This window comes from Perca flavescens, chromosome 3 (genome assembly GCF_004354835.1).
Source record: "Perca flavescens isolate YP-PL-M2 chromosome 3, PFLA_1.0, whole genome shotgun sequence".
In the NCBI taxonomy this organism is placed as follows: domain Eukaryota; kingdom Metazoa; phylum Chordata; class Actinopteri; order Perciformes; family Percidae; genus Perca; species Perca flavescens.
This window is the reverse complement of record NC_041333.1, coordinates 30,944,567-30,964,818: the sequence shown is the minus strand read 5'-3', so window position 1 is coordinate 30,964,818 and position 20,252 is coordinate 30,944,567. Positions and strand designations below refer to the sequence as shown.

General features: G+C 41.6%; 1 protein-coding gene across 4 annotated transcripts in view; it reads right to left on the bottom strand.

Moving 5' to 3' along the window:
- The window catches only part of phldb1b (pleckstrin homology-like domain, family B, member 1b), an 89,865-nt gene that overhangs the window by 47,380 nt on the left and 22,233 nt on the right, over positions 1 to 20,252 (bottom strand). For all 4 annotated transcript variants that reach the window (XM_028572976.1, XM_028572977.1, XM_028572978.1 and 1 more), the window contains exons 5-6: positions 9,881 to 10,006; positions 737 to 2,232 (exon numbers count right to left, since the gene is read on the bottom strand). In XM_028572976.1, coding sequence (XP_028428777.1) covers positions 737 to 2,232; positions 9,881 to 10,006 — 1,622 coding nt within the window. The remainder of the gene's footprint in view (positions 1 to 736; positions 2,233 to 9,880; positions 10,007 to 20,252) is intronic.

Below are 20,252 nucleotides of genomic sequence, written 5' to 3'. Positions count from 1 at the left end.
ACGTGTAGACCCATGTTTTAATGTTAAACATACATGTGGCACAGTGAATCCTTAGTATTAATGTATCTGTGGATGGCCTTAGTGACTACCTTACTTACAATATAGGCCAGTAAGCAGTGGGGATTTATACTTGCTAATAATATATTGGATTCACGTTAAGACTTTTTAATTTTTGAAAAAAACTTTCAATATACGCGCACATATACTGAGAGGTTAACGCCTCGATGCAGAGGTCCAGGGTTCGAGTCCGACCTGTGACGATTTCCTGCATGTCTTCCCCCCCCCCTTCTCTCTCTATCCCCTTTCTCACCTAGCTGTCCTGTCCATTAAAAGGCAGAAAAGCCCAAAAAATAATCTTAAAAAAAAAAAATTATTCATAGATAAAGAAAATAATCATTGATTGTGACTATATTCCCAAAGAATGAATTGAAAAATGTGGTCGGGGATGAACCTTCACTATTTTTAGTGGAGCAATAATCTCAGCATCCCAACATCTGTCTAAACCTGAAAATTCCTGATAGGATTAAGTGTAGCTATCAGGTACAAAACAACTCTACTGTAAAAACTGACCCCAAAAGTCATGAGCAAGAAATAGGAACAAACCCTGTGACGGATCAAGTAAATCTGCATTAACCTTTAAGTCAAAATGGTGTAACAAGTGCATGACGGAAATGTGTTCTTTTTAAATGTAAACTACGTGCCAGTAGTTGCCTAGTGACATGTGTTCCTGACTCACCAGTCTCTCCATTTCCTGCTCTCGAAGCCTCTCCTCTCTCTGTCGTCGGTGGTACTCCAGCAGCTCGTCCTCGTTGTCGCTGATCTCTGTGATGCTGTTCTTTCTCTCCCTCATCCCGGGGTGGGGTCTCCCTGCGGACATCTTCCTTTGGGACCTGGGACTGGCTACGGGGGACGAGCCAGGCAGAGAGCCCAGACTGTAAGCGGGTGACAGGGAATTCCCAAAGCTCGCCTTCCGTACTCCAGCACCGCCACCCTCCATCATTATAGAGGTAGGCGACGGACTGCGGGCTCGGATCCCCCTGCTGCACGTCGGCTCCTCGGATGTAGATCCGGTCTTGCGTCGGAGCCTGGGACTCTCTGGGATAAGCTTGCCCAGACTTGTGGGGCTTTCTGGAGTTCTCAAGGTGGGGATTGTCCCTGGAAGCGCCCCTGGGAGTACCGGTACCCCTCTTCGAGCCATGGAGGGGCTAAGAGGTGGCAGCTCTCTCATGCTGCTGCCCCCTCCACTGCCGCCATTCAGCTCCATGTTTCTCCTGACCGTGCGAGGGCTTTCAGGGGGCTGCAGCGAACGCGGATGCTGCTGAAGCGGCGATCCTTGTATGATGTGGACGATGGGGTCCAAGGGAGGCTGGGAGGCTCTGGTGGGTTGGGAAAACTGCCTGGAGGGGCTGGAGGTTATGGCACTGTCAGTTAGACTGGTCTGCTCTCTGAAAGGGCTGGCAGGTCTTTCCTGGAGCACTGTGGTTGTCTTGGTCCTGGGACTAGAGGGAGATGGGGATGGACAGCTAGGGAATTTGGGAGTGAGTCTGGGGCTACTTGGCACAACGTTTCTACTACTGAGAGATTCATTAGAGGACAGCAGAGTCAACCGGGGGCTCTCAGACCCATCTTGGCCTAGTCCTCTGCGGCTTGGCTTAGGGCTTGGAGGAGCCTCTGTTAAAACCTTCCTCTGCAGCCTGGGGCTTTCCTGAACCTTGTGGCCCACCCCACCGCTGCTGAAGTTAGGCAGTATGGTCCGTGGCTGGGGTACAGGCAGAGGCTGGGTGGTGAAGTTGTAGCTGGAGGAGCGTACAGGCACTGGCGGCAGAGAAGAACTCTGGTCCTGGGGTCCTCCACTAGGAGACGGGCTTGTAAAGCTCCCACTGCTGGCCGCTGAGGGGGAGGAGAGGGGAGAGAAGGGAGGGGACGTATTGTCATAGCTGGACCCCACGGACATGGCCCCTGGGCTGGTAGGAGGGGACAGCAGATACCGGCCACCTCCATTGACCATGGGCGACAGGGGGGAGTGGGCAACAGGTTGGCCTCCGGGAGGCTTTTTGCCCTCAGAGGAAGAAGGCTGGGGGTCATCCATGACTAGGGAGTCCATGATGTCCTGGAGGTCCTTCTCAATAGAGCTGACGATTGCACTGTGCTCAGACTGCACTCTCTCTCCAGGAGCTGCAGGAGACTGGGCTGGACTGGCCTGGTGATTCCCATTGACGAAGCTCTCCGTGTCTGAGCAAAAGAAGACAGAAAACAACTGTCATTGGTCTTTGTCTAATAAATCAAAAACAACAAATGGGTACAAAATAGAATACAGTTATGTTTAATCTCTTGGGCAACGGAGTATTAATTGGGAGTCTAAAATATACTCAAAACTGTAGAATTCAAACAAACTTTTAACCAGTGTTCCAAGCTATTAAATGTCATACAGTTTTATCAAACCTCAACATATGTTGGAATGACTTTTGCTTAATTCGAAGCAAATGCACCAAATACCACAAAGCTCCGTCAGCGGCGTTCAGACCCAGATTAGAAGTGGGTCAAAAAACATAGCCTCCTCTTTTGTTTTCAAGAGAGCAATCCATGGGGGTCCCGATGCTGAGGCCTGAACTGACCCTGGTAATGCAAATGCAACATCATCTGGCAAGGACCCTGCAATAGTCAATCAAATCTGTGCTAGCCCACATTCCTAGTAGATTACTTGTAACGTGATATTGTTAGATGAAGGATGAACTGATTGCCACTATGGTAACTTCCCAGAGTTGTAAAATACCGTCTCACAGCGCTTTATTATTTCATTCTTAGGCTTTCGTCAGCCAAAATAGCTTTCTCACAGTTCTCTTTATCACAAGCCTGAGCTATTAACACACTTGTACCTTCCTAACTACTGTAACCTTGTTGTTGTTTTACAACAGCAGCGTGCTTGTTAAGCTAATAGTCAATTGTCATGAACAAGCTAAAAAGAAAGCAGTCTGTAACTGTTTATCTGTGTTTGCCACGAATCTTAACACTTTCCAGCCCAGTGTAGAAGCCGTGCAGACAGGTAAGTGTAAGGTCAGATGAGGGATTAGGTGGTGAGGAAAGGGGGAGGGGCACAGCCGAGGAGATGAACAGACAAACAGGCCTTTGCGTTGGATAGGGATCAGGAGAAAATGTGCCTACATAACCCAATTACTGTGTGGCCCGAAAGCAACATAGGACACGGGCTGGGTAATCTAATCTTAACAGTCTCTCTCTCTCTCTAATGTCAGTATAGTAGATTATTACAACAGAAACGCATGGCCACGTGGGAGATTCACCAGCATGGCCTTGAGGCAGGGATCAGAGCACAGATCAGGTTTTATTAAGGCTAAATAAAATCTGTTTAAATAGAGTGGTCTGTTTAAATGGAAACATGAAGATAATTGTAGCACAGAGTCATCAGTGCAAACACTGAGAGGTAATAGAAGACAACGGACTAGAGCTGTCATGTCCAATAGTGATGTAATAACATTAGAACTCATAGAAAATTACTGTGGGATTAAGTAATAATTACAGAAACAAAAAAACAGAATAACATAGAAGTCAATGTTGTCTATTTGTTGATGATGATGTCAGAGAGAGATGTCCCAGAAGCAAAACTGCTCTGAAATATAGAAGCTCACAAATAATGCATTAGCTGTGCTTTTTCAACAGAGATGGGAGCCGCTTCCTGCCTGCTCCCCTTTAAATGACTCTGCCATACGATAAAGCACTGCCTTCATGACAGCCTGACCACACAAAAATCGTAATATGGTTTCATGCAAATTTTACGGCGTTAAGGTCTGCAGGAGGTCTACCCGTTTAGCAACGCATGAATGTCAATGTCACGTCCATCGTGTCTCACAGACAACAAACCGGCTTGATTCTTGTGTATGTACAGTCAAAAACGACGGGGGTGGGGTGACAAAAATGTAAGCAACCGTTTGCTGAGGGAAAGCCCGTGCAATGATGTCATGGTATACAGACTATCGCCTCGAGTGCAACATGCCAAACTTCATTGGAAAAAAACGGCAATTTAATGTTAGCTTACCTGCCTGTAAAACGGCCGTGTCCGATATACTATGGCTTAAGACATTGTCTTACATGTGGAGACCTCTACAATTCGGCTTCAATTACATCGTCAATAAGCTTGAGTTGCTTAAACATACGCTGGGTTCAGCTGACATTCCCTAAATATCCCCTAATCAGAGCACATTCTGGTGTTGTGAACCAAGCAAAAACAAAAATGCGATTGTTTTTCCGAATGAAGGACATATTTATTGATAATCTGTATGCTGAATGGAGAATTGAATTCCAATGAATCGCATTAAGTATGTCATTATGTCCTACGCTGTGTGCACCTTTCCATAAAAGCAAGTGAACATAAAATCGACAGATTTTTCATGGAGTTTGGCGTGTGACCGGTTCGTATCACTTGTCTTGCCCAAAGCTCAGGCATTAAGCAGTAGGGTTACTCACATGAAGGAATAAAACTGCGACCCGGTCAGTTTCAGTGCAGTTCACCTGATATGACACACACTTCCTACATACCGGGTCTGACGGAGCTGTGCCTGGCTCCACACACACCGAGGGAGATCAGAAATTCACCACCGAGGTGATATTTCAGCCGGGGGTTGGGGTGCTAGGCACCGCTGCTGCCTCCCGTACCACTGGTGTCAAGTTACTTAAAACGTAACAGCGCATTTCCGGTCACTGCCTTCAAAATAAAACCACAGCCTACTTTAAGTGCGCATGCAAAATAATGTGTAGGCTAAAATGTGCTGTAATCGGTAATACGAGCACAAAGTATACTACAAGGTATGTCCATCTCAAGGTTTCCTAAGGTTGCGAAAGGTCAAATACCAACACTGTCCTTATTGTTATAATGGCTTTATACATTTAGGGCGCACATTAATTCAAACATGAGACCAGATTGCTCAGAAGAACTGGTTTTCTTTAAATGAGCAATGTTATTTTATTTGGAAGGTAAACTCGTCTTGCTTCCAGTGCCATGGCTACCTTGACATAGCTCTTCCTTTCCAGGGTGATGTGAACTACTGCGAGTTTTACAGCGCTGTTTTAAAGTGTCACGGCAGTGGATTTTATAGCTTCTCGTTGTTATTGTCTCTATAACGCGGATTCAGGTTTACATGAGACCGGGGATAGAAGCATCAATTAATGTTCATCTGGACAAGTAAATGCACTGGATGAATTATATTGTACCATAATTAAAATGGATAGACTGTTGTCATACAGTGGCAATGGCAAGACAGCTTCTTATAAGCAAGTGTGATTACCAGAGCAACACATTAGCTTAAACAGGAACAACTTCGAAATTGGGAAAAAAATATTTTAGAGTGGAAGTTAATCCTATAAATTCCGAGATTCTCAATCCTTTTCCAACCAAAGACCCCTTACAAGATAGAGAATATACTGGGTGGACCCCCTCATGTATGTCCCTTGTAACTATTTGACGTAGCCTTTTTTTTTTTTTACACTTCTATAGTCTTAGTTATGTAAAAAGAACAAAACAAGAGTAATAGCCTATTATAGAGATATAAAACATGCATTGACAAAGACTAATCTATGCACTGGTATATTAAAAATTCTAATATTTGTTGATCTATGAAGCCTTTTGTAAAAAAAAAAAATAATAAAAAAAAAAAGATGAATACAATTTTGTATATCATGTTCATTTAAATGAATAAATCTAACAAACTTTTCACAGCCCCCTTGGCAGAGTGCCAGGGACCCCACTTTGAGAATCACTGCTTTAAATTAACTAAGATTTTCAAGCCTCCAGGTTGCATACACATAATGATAACTTAAGCCACAACCATTGTTGTTTCATTTGACCATATACATCTTTGAACTTAACAGCAAGAAATCAAGCTTTTGTGGCAATCACAACATATTTCAAAACTAGTGGTGGATGAAGTTTTCAGATCCTTAAGTAATTAGTAGCAATACTGTAATATAAAAATACTCCATTACAAGTGACGTCTCAAATAAAGGAAAAAGATTGTTTTAGAAAAACAAACCTAAAGTATTAAAAGTAAAGAAAGGTGAAGTAAAAGTATTCACAAAGCTATACATTATGTGTTGTGTAATCAGCATTTTACTGTGGTAGTTGTTCAAGGTAGAGCTATTTTTTTAACAATTGTATATGCTGTTATATACAGTTAGAATGTATAGCAATTCCTCATATTTTAAAAACACATCTTGTGTTTTGTAATGTTAATATGCAAGAAGTAACTATAATGGTCACATAAATGTAGTGGAGTTAAAAGTACAATAGTTCCCTCATAATTGTGGTGTGAAGTAAAAGTACAGTATGACATAGCATGAGATGGAAGTACAAATTTATACTTACGTACAGAAGTTGAGCAAATGTACATATTTAGATTTGACCATACATATATTGTGAATAACCCTAACTCTTTCCATAATAAATACTGAGTAGAGACCTCATTGATTTAATATAGTGAAATATTAAAGGAAAAGAGAGATTTTCCGTAGGGATGGAAATGTGGGTTTTAACTGGTTTGGAAATGGAAATGAAGGGGCAGGAAAGAGGTGAAGCCTGCTTGCAATGGCAAAAACATTCTCAGTTTGTTGTCCAAAATTGTCCAGTCCTTTTTTATTGATGGACCCTTGTTTTAATTGCATAATAAAGAAAAACATTTGAACATCAGCGATTCAACATGTGGTGGTGCCATACTGCAACCATAATAACTGCATCACGAGCATTCAGCCGTGCCTTTAGCGCTGCTTTTTGCGGACTGTCGAGCAGCCAGTGACAGAGAACAGTACAGCAGCCAAATCACAGGAAGATAAAGGCCTTTTATTAAAAACCGAGGCTAACAAATAGAGGGACGGTGGGTGGGTGCAAGAAGGGACTGGAGGGGAAACCCAGGGAGGGAGGGTGCAGAGATGGCAGACAGTAGAATGGAACTGGAGGTTTATAAATAGTCTCTGAAAAAGATACTGTAATGCCAGCCGTCGGCCACTTTAAGTAAGCAGCTCAGAGCCACAAAGCTGTCTGCTTGGCCAGGCAAAGAGGCACAGGAAATGTCCAATCGGTGAATAGATGGTAGCTGAAAGACGGCTGGCTAAAGACAGCTGGTTAGTGGACCATGACTGACCTGGCAAAGCTCGTCAAAACTGAACAACAGACAGGTGAATGTGACCTGCATCATAAAGATACAGTAGCACTGCGGTGTTGCGGTGTCATACTAAATGTATTTAAAGCTGATCAAAAGCATTGATGATTCAAGTTCAACTGGTCAATACGAACATAAAACTAGTGTCTGACCGGCAGTGCAGCGGTAAGCTTTTTTCTCTCACATCACATCTGACTGGAATTGATTGGGTTGTGCGTGTCTCTAACTTTCTCAACTCGGAATAAATTCGGAAGGTTTTCTTTTTTCCTGAGATTGGGACGTGCTGCTTGCCACGCTAATTCAATATAACACGTGGTTTCTATGTGCTGTATGCTTGTTTTAACTTATGTTTAACAGGCCTAATATGATATTTCATAAACATGTGATAATTGATTTTGATGTTAGTGGAGAGGCTCTTTATTCAGGCGAGGTGCACGGCAATAAACCCTGATATGTATGTATATGTATTTGGACCAATAACCTGAATGAAAAAAAAGGTAAAGTTACCAAAGTGAGTGAAGACAGCTCACTGACCAAGGTTTCAAGGAAAGAGGAAAAAGTTCTTGTCCATCCCTGCAGAGATCCAGGTTCAACTCCCGGTATAGAACGTGTGGTAGTGTTAGAGGGTGGGAAGCCATGAGGGATCGAGTCTTTGTTAAATTACTAGTGACTCCTACTGCCTTGTCTTACTCCACTATCCCTTCCATCCCTACATCCTCCCCTGGCCAAGACTAGGCATTGGTCATTTCAAATTGTGAGACGAGAAGTAAAATCCACCAAGATACAGGTAAGCTTTGGTTTGTCACTCCCCAATAATTGTACCATTATTTATAGGTACATTGTGGTAAGTAATATTATAGAGGTACAAAAATTACATTGGAAGAAATGGTACGGAGTTGTACTTTTATAGGGTACTGCCCAAGCCCCAAGGAACAGAGCTGGGCCAAAATTTGACACTTTATGTCCAATTAAATTAAAAAGACTACATTATCTTTGTTCCATTATGTGTGTGTGTGTGTGTGTGTGTGTGTGTGTGTGTGTGTATGTGTGTGTAGCCAGTTGGCTCTGCCAGAGAAAGACTCTTGTGGGAATGCTCCACACGCCAAATCCGGGGAAGCTGAAAACCTCTTTTCCATTTTTTTTCACTTTTTTGCTCAGTGAGCAACTTTCACTGGAACATGTTCACGTAATATGGTATCCAGTTCGCTTCATACATCCATATTACTACCGCAGTGACACGCTTTTGTACTCCCGGGTATTTTAAGGGGGCAATGAGTAAGGCTTTACTGCCTTAAAGCACCAACTGACCATAATAGTGCATATTAGCAGGGTTCAGCCTCGATAGACGTGTACTATAAATTGATATTATTGTTTTAGTTTGTACAGAAAAGCTGGAAAATGTATCCTTATGAAAAAGAAAATTGAGTTTAGCTAGGTTTGCCCTCCATAATAGCTCTGGCCTCTAGTCTAGAGTTCATACACAGAGAAGATAAGTCTAATTTCCCAGTGTTTCCAAGTAGATATGACAGATATGCCCAGATTATCGTAGGAGTGGTATAAACAGGTTTCATCTGAATGAAACTCAGGAATGCATAATTGAGGGAAATGATATGTTTCTAAACAACGGAAGGCTTTCATTACTGCATCAGGAGGTCCACTGCACCCTGCATGCCTGTGTTCTATACTTATCCCCTGGTGGCAGACAGTGTCAACAGTGGAAATAACAAGATGCTATGACAGATCCCTGGTAGTAGAGCTAGCCAAGAAAAGGTACACTTACAGTCGTGCGGCTGTCAGGAAGAGCGCTCAGAACATACACACACATGCAAGCAGCTGAAAACTTTGCCTGGAGACGCAGAGGAATGAGATGCTCATAAAACATACATGGTGTGAACTCCAGCACCAGGTCCCAGCTGGGCACCATTCGGGCTGCAGGGTTTAACGGGTACTGCATTTTAAAGGCTAGTGCTGTCAACAATGCTGTTGAAAGAGAGCTGCAAACAGGCATGCTAGGCAATTCATGCTTTAAATGAATGCACTTATGTTCAAATATGAACATTTTGGGGCCTAAAAAGTGATGACAAGTTTCTATTTCACAAATAATATTTATTTTGTGAGAGTGGAAAAGTCATTGAAACCAAATCAGACATACATTCAGGTGGGTTTACAGCTTTTACAGCAAGAGTAGTGGAAATGTATAGTCTTTAAAGCAGGAACTCATGTCTGAAAATACAACGAATAATCAAAATAAAAACAAAGACAATCTAATTGCATTGCATGATAAAATACTAATATTAGAGCCCTGTATTGGCCCACCAAATGAATAGTCCCAGAAGGCTTCTACACTTCCTCCCCCCTTTGCCAGGCTACGAAAAAGGAAAAATGCCGGGGGTTTACTGCTGTGCAAACATCCACCTGTAAAATACACTGCCCTGCTGCTCCGCCTCACCACCCGTCTGTTGCACGCTGAAACAATCCGGCCCATTCATTCACACAGACCAAGCTGAAACTGGAACTCCAGGAGGGAAAATGCCTTTTTAGGCTATATTATTCATGTGACAAAAGGTCAGTGTGTTTTTCTTCACACTGGGCCCATGTTTGTGGGAGAAGAAAACCCATACATGATTTTAAAAGCAGCACGACTGAGTGAAAACAGGCTGAAAATACAGTAAAAATACCTAATGGGTGTAATATGAGCATGCATGATCATACAGTACCTGGGCATAGTCTGTAGTCCCTGCTGGAGACACTTCCTCCCTGGGGCACCATGCTCTTCATCCTGTAGGCTTCTTCAGGGTGGTTGAAGCGGAAGAAGGCTGACTGGCCAAAACACAGCATACAGCCTGGAAAACAGCACATATGTACATGCTTTGTGTTAATTTTGCTTTCACATAACCCACAGAACTTACATTTTTGTAAGTTACTTTTTCCTTTAAGGACAGCGTAAAGGAATTAACCAAGTTTTGTGGGATTCGTTTTAAAGTGTATGAGTACATTTATCTTGAAACTCTAATTTAAAATTTGGCCCACTATCGCTCCAGGGATCAACTGAGCTGATAATGGTGACTGTACATCATTAACAGTTGGACATTTTGGGAAATAGTGCTTTCTTGCTGATAGATGAAAAGATGGACACTACTGGCTAAAGCTAAATAATCAAAATGTCTAAGATGTCAAGCTATTCCTTTAAGTTGACCAAGGATCAATCATTCAAAAACCAAGGACAGAGACACAGAGGACTGTGATAATAGGGCAGAGAGGTAAGTAAGCTGAAGAACAGGCATCAGAGTCATTCTGACAGCATCGGGGGTGAAAGCAGTGCAAAGTGCTCAAACAGGAACCAACAACACAAAGAGGATGTGCTGACTCAGACAACAATGTGTTCACCGTCATCAGCACAATCACACGAAAAAACTAAGCGCGAGAGCACAGAGTCCCTGGTCACTACATAACTTTGAGTTGATTAACTGAGATGAGAAAAACTGCAGCCAACATAGAAAACTGAGTGGAGTCAAGATCTTTAAGTATCATAGAAGTTTGGACTTTGCACCAAAATGAGATATTCATTAGTTGCACTAAAGCACACATTTATATTTGCTTTTCAAAATCTAAAGATAGGTTTTCCATTCTGGTTAGCAGGAAGCTGCATCAGAAGTGTAAATGGCTTTTTTAATTAGTAAAATACCCCCAACATCAAATAAGTTTGTCTTCTTCTCTCGCGAAAAATCCCATCAGTTTATCCAGTTGAACTATCGGATGTGCCTCGCCCAGACATCCTGCTCCTTCAGGAAATACTTCCAATTAAGGAGATAAGATGCTTCTAAAAATGTGGTTTCTGAACCTATTTAAGCCCACAGTAAACAAAGTGATGACAGACCAAATCTTCTAGTTAAAGGTTATTCAGTTTGATAGATGTTTGTTGGCAAATGTTCCAGTCGATACAGTCTATGACTCATTTTAGGGTTTTCAGGTGGATTGTGATCTCACTGTTATCATCTCAACACTATCAGGTTGATCACATACACTTGCATTTGTGGTTGTTAGGGTGTGTTCAGACCAAACGCAAAGTGAATTTGCAGACATGGTTACATACAAAGGCAATTCTAAGACACAAATAAGTGTCTGCCCAAGTTGCAAAGTTTCAACTTGAAAAATGTGCATGATGCTGTGTAGCGAAAGACGATCAGCATTGAGATTCACCTGACGTCACCGAAAATGTAGGATAATCTTACTGTCGTTGTCTGTGGGCACCCCAAGCTCTATGACTCAGGTACTGCACAGAGACAGAACCAAAAAAGAAGAGGGCCTTGAGAAAAATGAGCGAAGCCACAGGAGTACATGGTAAGTGCTGAAAATATGAATGTTACTTGATTCCAGCTATCGGTTGTACTTTACTACAAACCAAGTTAGCAGTAGCACTAACATCGTAAAGTGAGTAACGTAAGGGTGAATATCCACGGGTTGCAAGATACTCCAAAAAACACTACAGTAGCTGCGAGTAACGTGAGGCGAAAATTCGCCCTCACCACTCTCATCAACTTTGATTACGGCTGCAGCAGGCAGTGAAAAAGCTCCGAAAAAACTCTGATAGAAAAAGGCAGACACTAGCTGGTTAACATAGTGAAGCATTTAGCAGGTAAAGAGCCACATATTTCCCTCAGGCGTTGCTGGAGAATTCTCGCCATGATTCACTATTATTCAAAGTAGAGCCCGACCAATAAAGGATTTTTAAGGCCAAATATCGATACAAATATTTGGTGATTAAAAAATCAGATATTCCGATATGACGGCCGATATATATATATATTTTTTTAAATCTAGAAACGCGTAACAAAACAAAACAGATTTCCCTAACATTAGTTATTTGTAGTTATTTATGAGTCCTCACTAAAATAATATGATAATGTTGTTTGTTTTATTGTCACAACAGAAGAGAGGAACATCAAAATATATTAAAGTTCTGATAAATAAAATGAATAAAAAGGCAAACTTAAGATATGAAACTTAAAATCCTTTGAACAAAAACACAATAACAAGTGTTGCCAACAGGGACGTTGTAGAGCGCCCTCTGGTGGACAAACTAAGTGACGCCAACACTCATATCATGGTTGAAGGGTGTTTCGTCCGTTTTTATTTTATTTTTTAAATATTCATTTATTGGCCATCATAAATGCTGATACCGATAGTTTGAAAATGCCTAATATTGGCCCGCCGATATATCAGTCGGGCTCTAATTCAAAGTAAAACACTGTTCACGTGATGGTTGTGTGGTGTTGTCCACCGGTGTACACTGAGTGTTGAGAATAAAAAGAAACTGCTAATGTTGTTTTTGGTTTAAGGTGTCTGTTGTGAGAAGCAGCAGGCACAGAATATTAGTCTAGCCATTAGTCAGTGTTGATCCTCACACTGATCAGGCCTGTACAAGACACAACCCAACAAACACACTCCGTCTCTATGGTAGTATCAATCGCATCCATTTACCATCCTGGTTTCAAATGTCAAAACACATAATGCGCATAACTAATTCATCCCCTTCATGTGCCACAAGCTCGATAACAGATAAGCAATCTCATGTTTATCGCTTTCTCAATATAGCACCATTGTCCTGCTGCGATAACCAGGTAAAGGTCTTCCGGCCCGAGCAGAGATAAGATCCCCGTCTGTCGTCAGTGGACGAGGCATAAGGTAAAGATGGAAACTTCTCCGTTACACAAGAGGCTGCGGTGATGTACAACAAAGCCAGATGCCCTTTTATTTTGAACAGACACACACTGACAGCTTGGGAAGAAACCACCTGATTACATCATGGCGAGCTGTGGCCAAGGACACAACTGAGCGACACGATGGAAAATAGATGTTTGTTCAGTTTTAACAAGTGGTGTTACATGCAGGCCTTAGACCGGTTTGTCAAGATAATATATTCCTTTCTTTTTTTTCTGTTAATATTATGTACTATCATTTTATTCACACAAACATTTTTAAAGTGCATCCATTATATATACCCTAGCACACAAGTTAGGACTTCATCCACTTGCGAAGTATTGCTGACTAGTACAGTGGTGGGGCTAAATACCAGTTAAATTGATACTTTCCATTGGTACAATAAATGTCACATGCCTACATGAGCCGTCCAAATGCTGCACTTTGCTTATTTGCATTAGTATTTATTTTTTCACCATCAGTATCTGTGTGTGGAGTAAAGAGGCCAGTTTTTAAAAAAATTCCATCAGCGTTCCCTTCAGTGGTTACGACACCGTCCCCAACATAATTTTGGTTGGTATTTTCCACAGTTGAAATTCTTTCTGTCGATGTTTGGAAGTCTCGTCAGCGGGAAAATGAGAGAACCATGAGTCTGGTCATGAAAGGGAAAAACAAAAAAGATGCTGAATAGGCTATTTGAAAGCAGTCATCAGGATGTTAATGCTGCAGAGCCACGTCAGCCCAGCCACCGTGTCTTCATGCTCTCCGCTTCAGCAGTCATCCGACTCCCTCACCTAGCTCCTGTTTCCTCTGGTTCCTGGCAGCAGCGCTCCTCTCCCTACAGCACACACTCCCACATCTGACTTGCGCTAACATGATCTCCCTGGTGGAGCTCAATTCAACCACTTCCAAGGAAAATGCTGGTTAAAAGAATGCAGCTCGAGGTGGTGTGTATCTGACACAACATTGTGGCAAACTCCTCTCTCACTCTGAGATCTGGAGGGGTTCGGCGACGGCTCTGTGGCCCGCTGCGTCAGCATTACTCCGCAGGTGTGTCAAACAATGAACTTGTCTGTAAGAGGGTTTGGGAAAACAATGACTGAGCACAGACTGACAGACTAAGGTTAATAACTGCACCTGTGAGAACTGCGCGTTAGCCTAATGATATATTTTGCCAATATGCGCCTGTTATTAGTCAAATTAATCAAATTAAGATCATATACTGATGTTGTTTCATTGTACATGTATTGTATTATTACTTATTATTCCACTGGCTGTCAATTGAAAGCTCTTAACTTAAAAAAGATAGTATTTCACATCAGTCTACAGATATATAGGTTATGTTCTATCAGATATGGACGGAAACTTACAGGTTCCAGACTAATACGCTGGCTATGCCACGGTAAGCATTTAGCGCAAAGCACCATTAAAGTAAAGCCTCAAAGAGCTTTTGGCATGACTCAGTCTTGTTTTCTAATACAAAATTCATAGTTTTCTATTAAAATTGGAATAATACATCACAATCTTCTGCAGTATCATAGCACTTCCTTTTAAATTCACATTAGCTAAGTAAATAATTCCACAGCATACTGTACACAATATATGCTTACATCTTCACACTCAGGAATTCCGGGCACACATCAATTGCTAAAGCCCAGTTCAAGTTGAAATTTAACCAACTTCCAAAGACTGGTTCTGGTACCAAATGCAATGTAAATGTTAGAGTGTGGCCTAGACATACTGGATCTGTAAAGTGTGCTGAGATAACTTATGTTATGATTTGACACTATAAATAAAATTGAATGGAAAAAAAAAATTGAATTAAATGTAATGTAGCAGTGTTTCCCACAGGCTGGGAACTTATTTGTGGTAACCGATGCTCCAGGGAGGTGCATTCATGGGCTTCATAGAGACTGGACTCCATACACTATCTGTGAGTATATCCCACCCAGCATTGTTCAGTGTGGTGTTACGGTTTGTATGTGTGGACAAGCAGGCCACAGTGGTGCGGAGGCTGCTGCAAGCTGATGGATGAGCGGAGACATTTCTCCTCCTCTACACTGTTCTCTCAGCACAAACTGCTGCTGGCATGGCAGCTGACACTCACTCACTGACTGAGTCCTCTGCTGGCCCCGAGGGAGCCTGCCCCTACACCTCAGCAGCCTATGAGCCTCGCGTCGTGCGTGCGTGCGCACGTGTATGTGTGTGTGTGTGTCAGTGTGTGTGTGTGGGTGGTCACTGACAGGAGAGAGGCCACCAGGGATCAGAACATGATGAGTCAGCATACAGAGAGCACACACATATAAACACATGCTCACTCAGTGGCAAGTGTGTACCATTATTGGGTTAATGTTATTATGGCACTGTACAGAAAATAATGGCCACTCAAAAAAGTTCACCCATCTTTTTTTACATGCAAAAATGATTTTAGTACAGTTTTAGGTGTTTAAAAAAAACAACCAATAAATAGAAATACCTGGACATTTCATCGAACTCACATAAAAAGCAATTACAACGTTGTGCAATGTACTGGAATGCATTACATCACACGTTTGTAAAACTAAAATCTTAATAATTTATTTGGGGGACCTGGTTACGGTTCTTCCAGCTGGGCACCTTTGATACATGTCATCTCCTGCCTCACTCGCTCTTCATTTCCTGTCACCTCTCAACTATCAAATACAGACATAAAAATGCCTGAAAAACTTATTTAGGAAAACACATTTTGTCTCAACAGTATGTGTGCAATAGCTTGGGACAATTTGTAAAACACAGAACGATCATAATTTTATGATTGCACCAATAGTTCATATACTGCCTTTTAGTGACATCATAGGAAACAAGACTTGTTTTGATTATGCTTGAGTGAAATAAAACTAAGTGTCCAGTCACAGACAATGACCTCAGCATCTGACAATTCTCTGGGACGTTCAGCAGACTGAATGGACAATGTTCAAAAGCATCAGCTCCCACTGGACCACAAGGATATTCTTATGCTCTATTAATTTTATGAGGGTGAACAAAAACTGAATATGTGTCCCTTCATCAGTGTCTGCTGCCTCGGAACCTACCTCTGTCTAAAGCAGTATGTTTATTGGACAAAAAGCAGTCAAGATGCATTACACACTAATTATGGGCGAAGTGGTTAAAGATGACGATAAATAGGTGGATTCAGAGAATGATCAGCTAAAGAAATCATAGTATGATTATTTAAGGTTCTGTATGTTTTTATAATGAAATGAAAACCCCATTTGTTACACTATTATGGTCACAATTATTGCAGCAATGGCCAATGTATTGTTTTTATCGTTAATGGCGGAGTCGGCCATTTGCGCACTGGATCAAATTGCCTGCCTGCACACGAGCAAAATCAGCCTCACTTGTTTACTGTTCTGTCACCTAATGCCATGCTGGAGCTGTATTAAGTTATGTTCTACTGCTGATTCACATTAAAAGTGTTCAACAAATCAATCAGGACTGAAATCTTCTTTTTTCGACTACGTTTGCATGACCTTGTGTGAATCAATTTATACTGCTCCTAATTTTCTTTTCTTTATAATTGCCGGTCCTAAACTGTATCTCAACATTGTTGAATATTTGCCCATTTACTGACACTTAGCAATTACTCACACATCATGACATTTTCAAGAAAAACAGGCAGTAAATACATGGAAACTGACCTTTAAAAGAGGTTTTCAATATTATATATAAAAAAAACGAATTTATGGTTGAATCACAATGCAAAGCCAAAGTCATTAGCATCAATTCATGGGCTGCAGCTCAACACATGACATTTTTCCTAAGTGAAACGCTGTCGTTAAAGTCCATTACTGGCAGTCTCTTGATGCCAATTAGTACTCATCAATTCAGCCATTACAACACCACGCAGCTACTTATCATGATGGATCCTCCCGCAGCGAGGAGACACACTTTAGGGAGTGTCAGACAATAGATCTCGACAAAATAAGTCTAGATTTATGGTCCTGTGAGACACGGAGTATTTATTCAGGTCCTTGGAAGGGTTCAGGATATGGAGATGCTCTAAACAGGCCATGTATCTTGCTCAGTGGGGAGAGTCAGGATCATAAGTCATGTAGTTACTCCTTATAGAGCCCCCACACAGTGTTGACACAGAGAAACTGCAGTGATTCATTTTGCAATTACAGGAATGCAATGTAATTTAATGGACACACTTGGTGTGAAGTCAATAAACTGAATATGACTGTATAAAGGGAGGTCTGCTGGGACATTTCCAGCTGCAACAAAATGTAAGATCACCAAATAAAATGTTCAATAGCTTATCTCAACTGTTTATGGAAACAACGTCTGTTTCTGGTCTCAAACACCAGTTTCCACCCAAACAATGTGGGGGGGGGGGTCCAACATTTCTCCAGCACTGAACAGATCTGCTTCAGACGTGCCATTCTCATATTAAACAGACTGTTGGGCGGGGGCGTTTAATGAGACCAGAGAGATGCCAAACCCTAACCACGCAGAGAAATTAACCACACCTCAAAGCACTAAGTGCTTTATTTAGACTGGAAGGGCTCTAAGTGAAAGATGTTTGGGATGAGTCTATTTTTCTGGCATGCCTGAATGCTCAACACATGTATGACTTAATCTTCCTAACAAATGCATAACACAATTCAATATTTGTCAGCTAATATACCCTTAGCTGTCCAGACATCACTTAGTTAGCAGTGACTTGTGGTGATGACGTACAATACTGTAACAAACAAAACACCAACATACAGTCTTTCCCTATACCCTATCAAGCATCTCCCTAGGTGGCCTGGGCGAACTCTGGCTTTAACTTGTGAGGCCTCGTCTCTAAATGTCACGTCCTTTACGGTGATCAGTCATCATAGGAGCTAATCAGCTAAGGTGACAGGGAAAGGGACCCCGGGGGTTGGAGGTTGAGCTCTCTGGTGATCAACTTTCCCCCACGGCAGGGAGGGTGGTCCCTTTGGCATTTGGAAATTAAGTTTCAAAAACTTGCAGCTAGCTGTAAACCTTGGTTTCAGTGAGGGAATGCAAACAAGCTACTTTGGGGTAAATGAAGGACAAATGATGAAACGTATGCTCTGGGTTTGATTTAGATAGAATACCACTGAGCGGGTTTCTGCGGATTCAGATCTGCACGTTGAAGCAGTTTCTATTCACCCTTTTAATGCTGAAACTGGCAATTCTGGCCTCTGCAGGTACACAGATTGATTTACTGAAAGTATAGGCTTCTTTCTCCTTCCCATCAGTATGAGGAAAAATTAAGATATGGATCTTGGTTTTTCTGCACCTTTAGTTAAAGCAGCATTAATTGATTTCCAGTCATTTGGGGGCAAAGGAACACAACATTAAAATAGTATCACCAATCAAGCCCAATATTCCCTTTTCTCTTAGGTCTGCTTTGGTCTCCATCAACTCCTGAGAAAAAAATATCTGTCTCTGTTGCTCCACTATATTCACCAGTGATTGACTTTGTCTGTCTGCTTTTTGTTGCTCAGCAGTTAGCAACAGAGGGTTTATCAGAGCTTTTTCACTGAAAACAGCTGCTGGCCGCAGCTAGAAACGAGGTAAATGAGAGCCGTGAGGCTGAACCAAAACGTAAATTTGCAACCAAATCAATGAGCTGAAAGAAGCTAAAACGCTCTGTAGAACTGCAAAGTCAGGTGATCATTCTCGGTGGGTCATTTGATCCTCAGTTTATACAAAAATACTGAATAGTGCAGCTTTAATGTATCTCTTAAAGCTTTTTTAATGACTTGCTTTTTTCTCAGCTTAAAAACATCCCTATAGTATTTTACTGTGTTATCATGGGTTAGTGTCTGGCCAATATATTTAACAGAACACCTGCTCAAAGTAAGAAAAACTATCACACCAAGACAACAGATTCACAGGGTGTCTATTAACCTCAACACATTTATATCATGTCTTATTGCTACAGTAAATTCATGGTGGTGTGCCTCTGTTGACAGTCTCAGAACACATATTGACTGCTTTGTTCCAGACATCCATCAGGCTTTTTTAAAGTCCCAAAGAAATGTCACTTCATTAGCTACTTTTCCATGGTATTATTTGTAAAACTACTTCTCAAGAAATGTAAAAGAATCTATAAAATGCATTTCACATTAAAGTCCAATTACTTTTACTGAAAATCTGTTTTCTATCTGATGGTTACCACATGGTGCACTAAGAGACAGAACCATGAGAGATTTTTGAGAGATCCTGCTCGTCCAATTAATTTAAACTATATTTCTTTCCCATAGATCTGGTTTACCCATCCCATTATATACAGAACTTAAAGGAACATGCCGACTTATTGGGAATTTAGCTTATTCACCGTAACCCCCAGAGTTAGACAAGTCGATACATACCCTTCTCATATCCGTGTGTGCTGTAATGCTGTCTGACGGCTCCAGCGGCATCAGGCCAGCACAGAACATGCAGGTGAATGGTTCCAGTAATCCTACTGCTCCGCATAAGTGACAAAATAACGCCAACATGTTCCTATTTACATGTTGTCATTTATAGAGTCAGAGCGTGTACAAAAAACTACGTAACATGAGACACAGCCGTCTTCTAACTGTAAACAAACCGGGAACTATATTCTCAGGCGGAAGAATATAGTACTTGGGCGGAGTGATATGCTCGCAGCAAGCCTGTCTCAGAATATAGTTCCCGGTTTGTTTACTGTTAGAAGATGGCTGTGTCTCATGTTACGTTGTTTTTTGTATACGCTGTGACTCTATAAATCACAACATGTAAATAGGAAAATGTTGGCGTTATTTTGTCACTTTTGTCACAATTCGGAGCAGTAGGCTAGTTGGAACCAGTTACCTGCAGGATCTGTGCTAGGCTAAGCTAATGCTGGAACCGTCAGACAGCACGCACGGAGATGAGAAGGGTATGTATCAACTTGTCTTACTCTGGGGGTTACGGTGAATAAGCTAAATTCCCAATAAGTCGGCGTGTTCCTTTAAAGAGGTACTCCAGCAATTTAGTAATGCAATTTAATTAAGTTTGGGGAGTCAAAAGAGAAAGACAAAAAGTAAAAAGTATATATGGAAGCAGCAGAGGTTGAAAACTTCTGACCTCTAGGCGTTACAATGGGTCAATCTCCAAAAACAGGATCCTACATTTCCCATGATGCAGCTCTTTATACAACAGGCCGTAAACTGAAATTGATGTGTAAAATTAGCCGTGATTTGGATCTGTGCTGTTACTGCTTGCTTTCATGTGCAGCAGTAAAACATCAGCTCCACATCTGGCCTAACCTGGTTGGCTTTAGTTATTTAAAGCATGACGTATATCTTCTTCTTCTTCTCTTCCCTTCACTCCTTGATAAGAACCCTCTGACCTGGGATAAGCATGTCAGGATTCTTCCAAGAACCA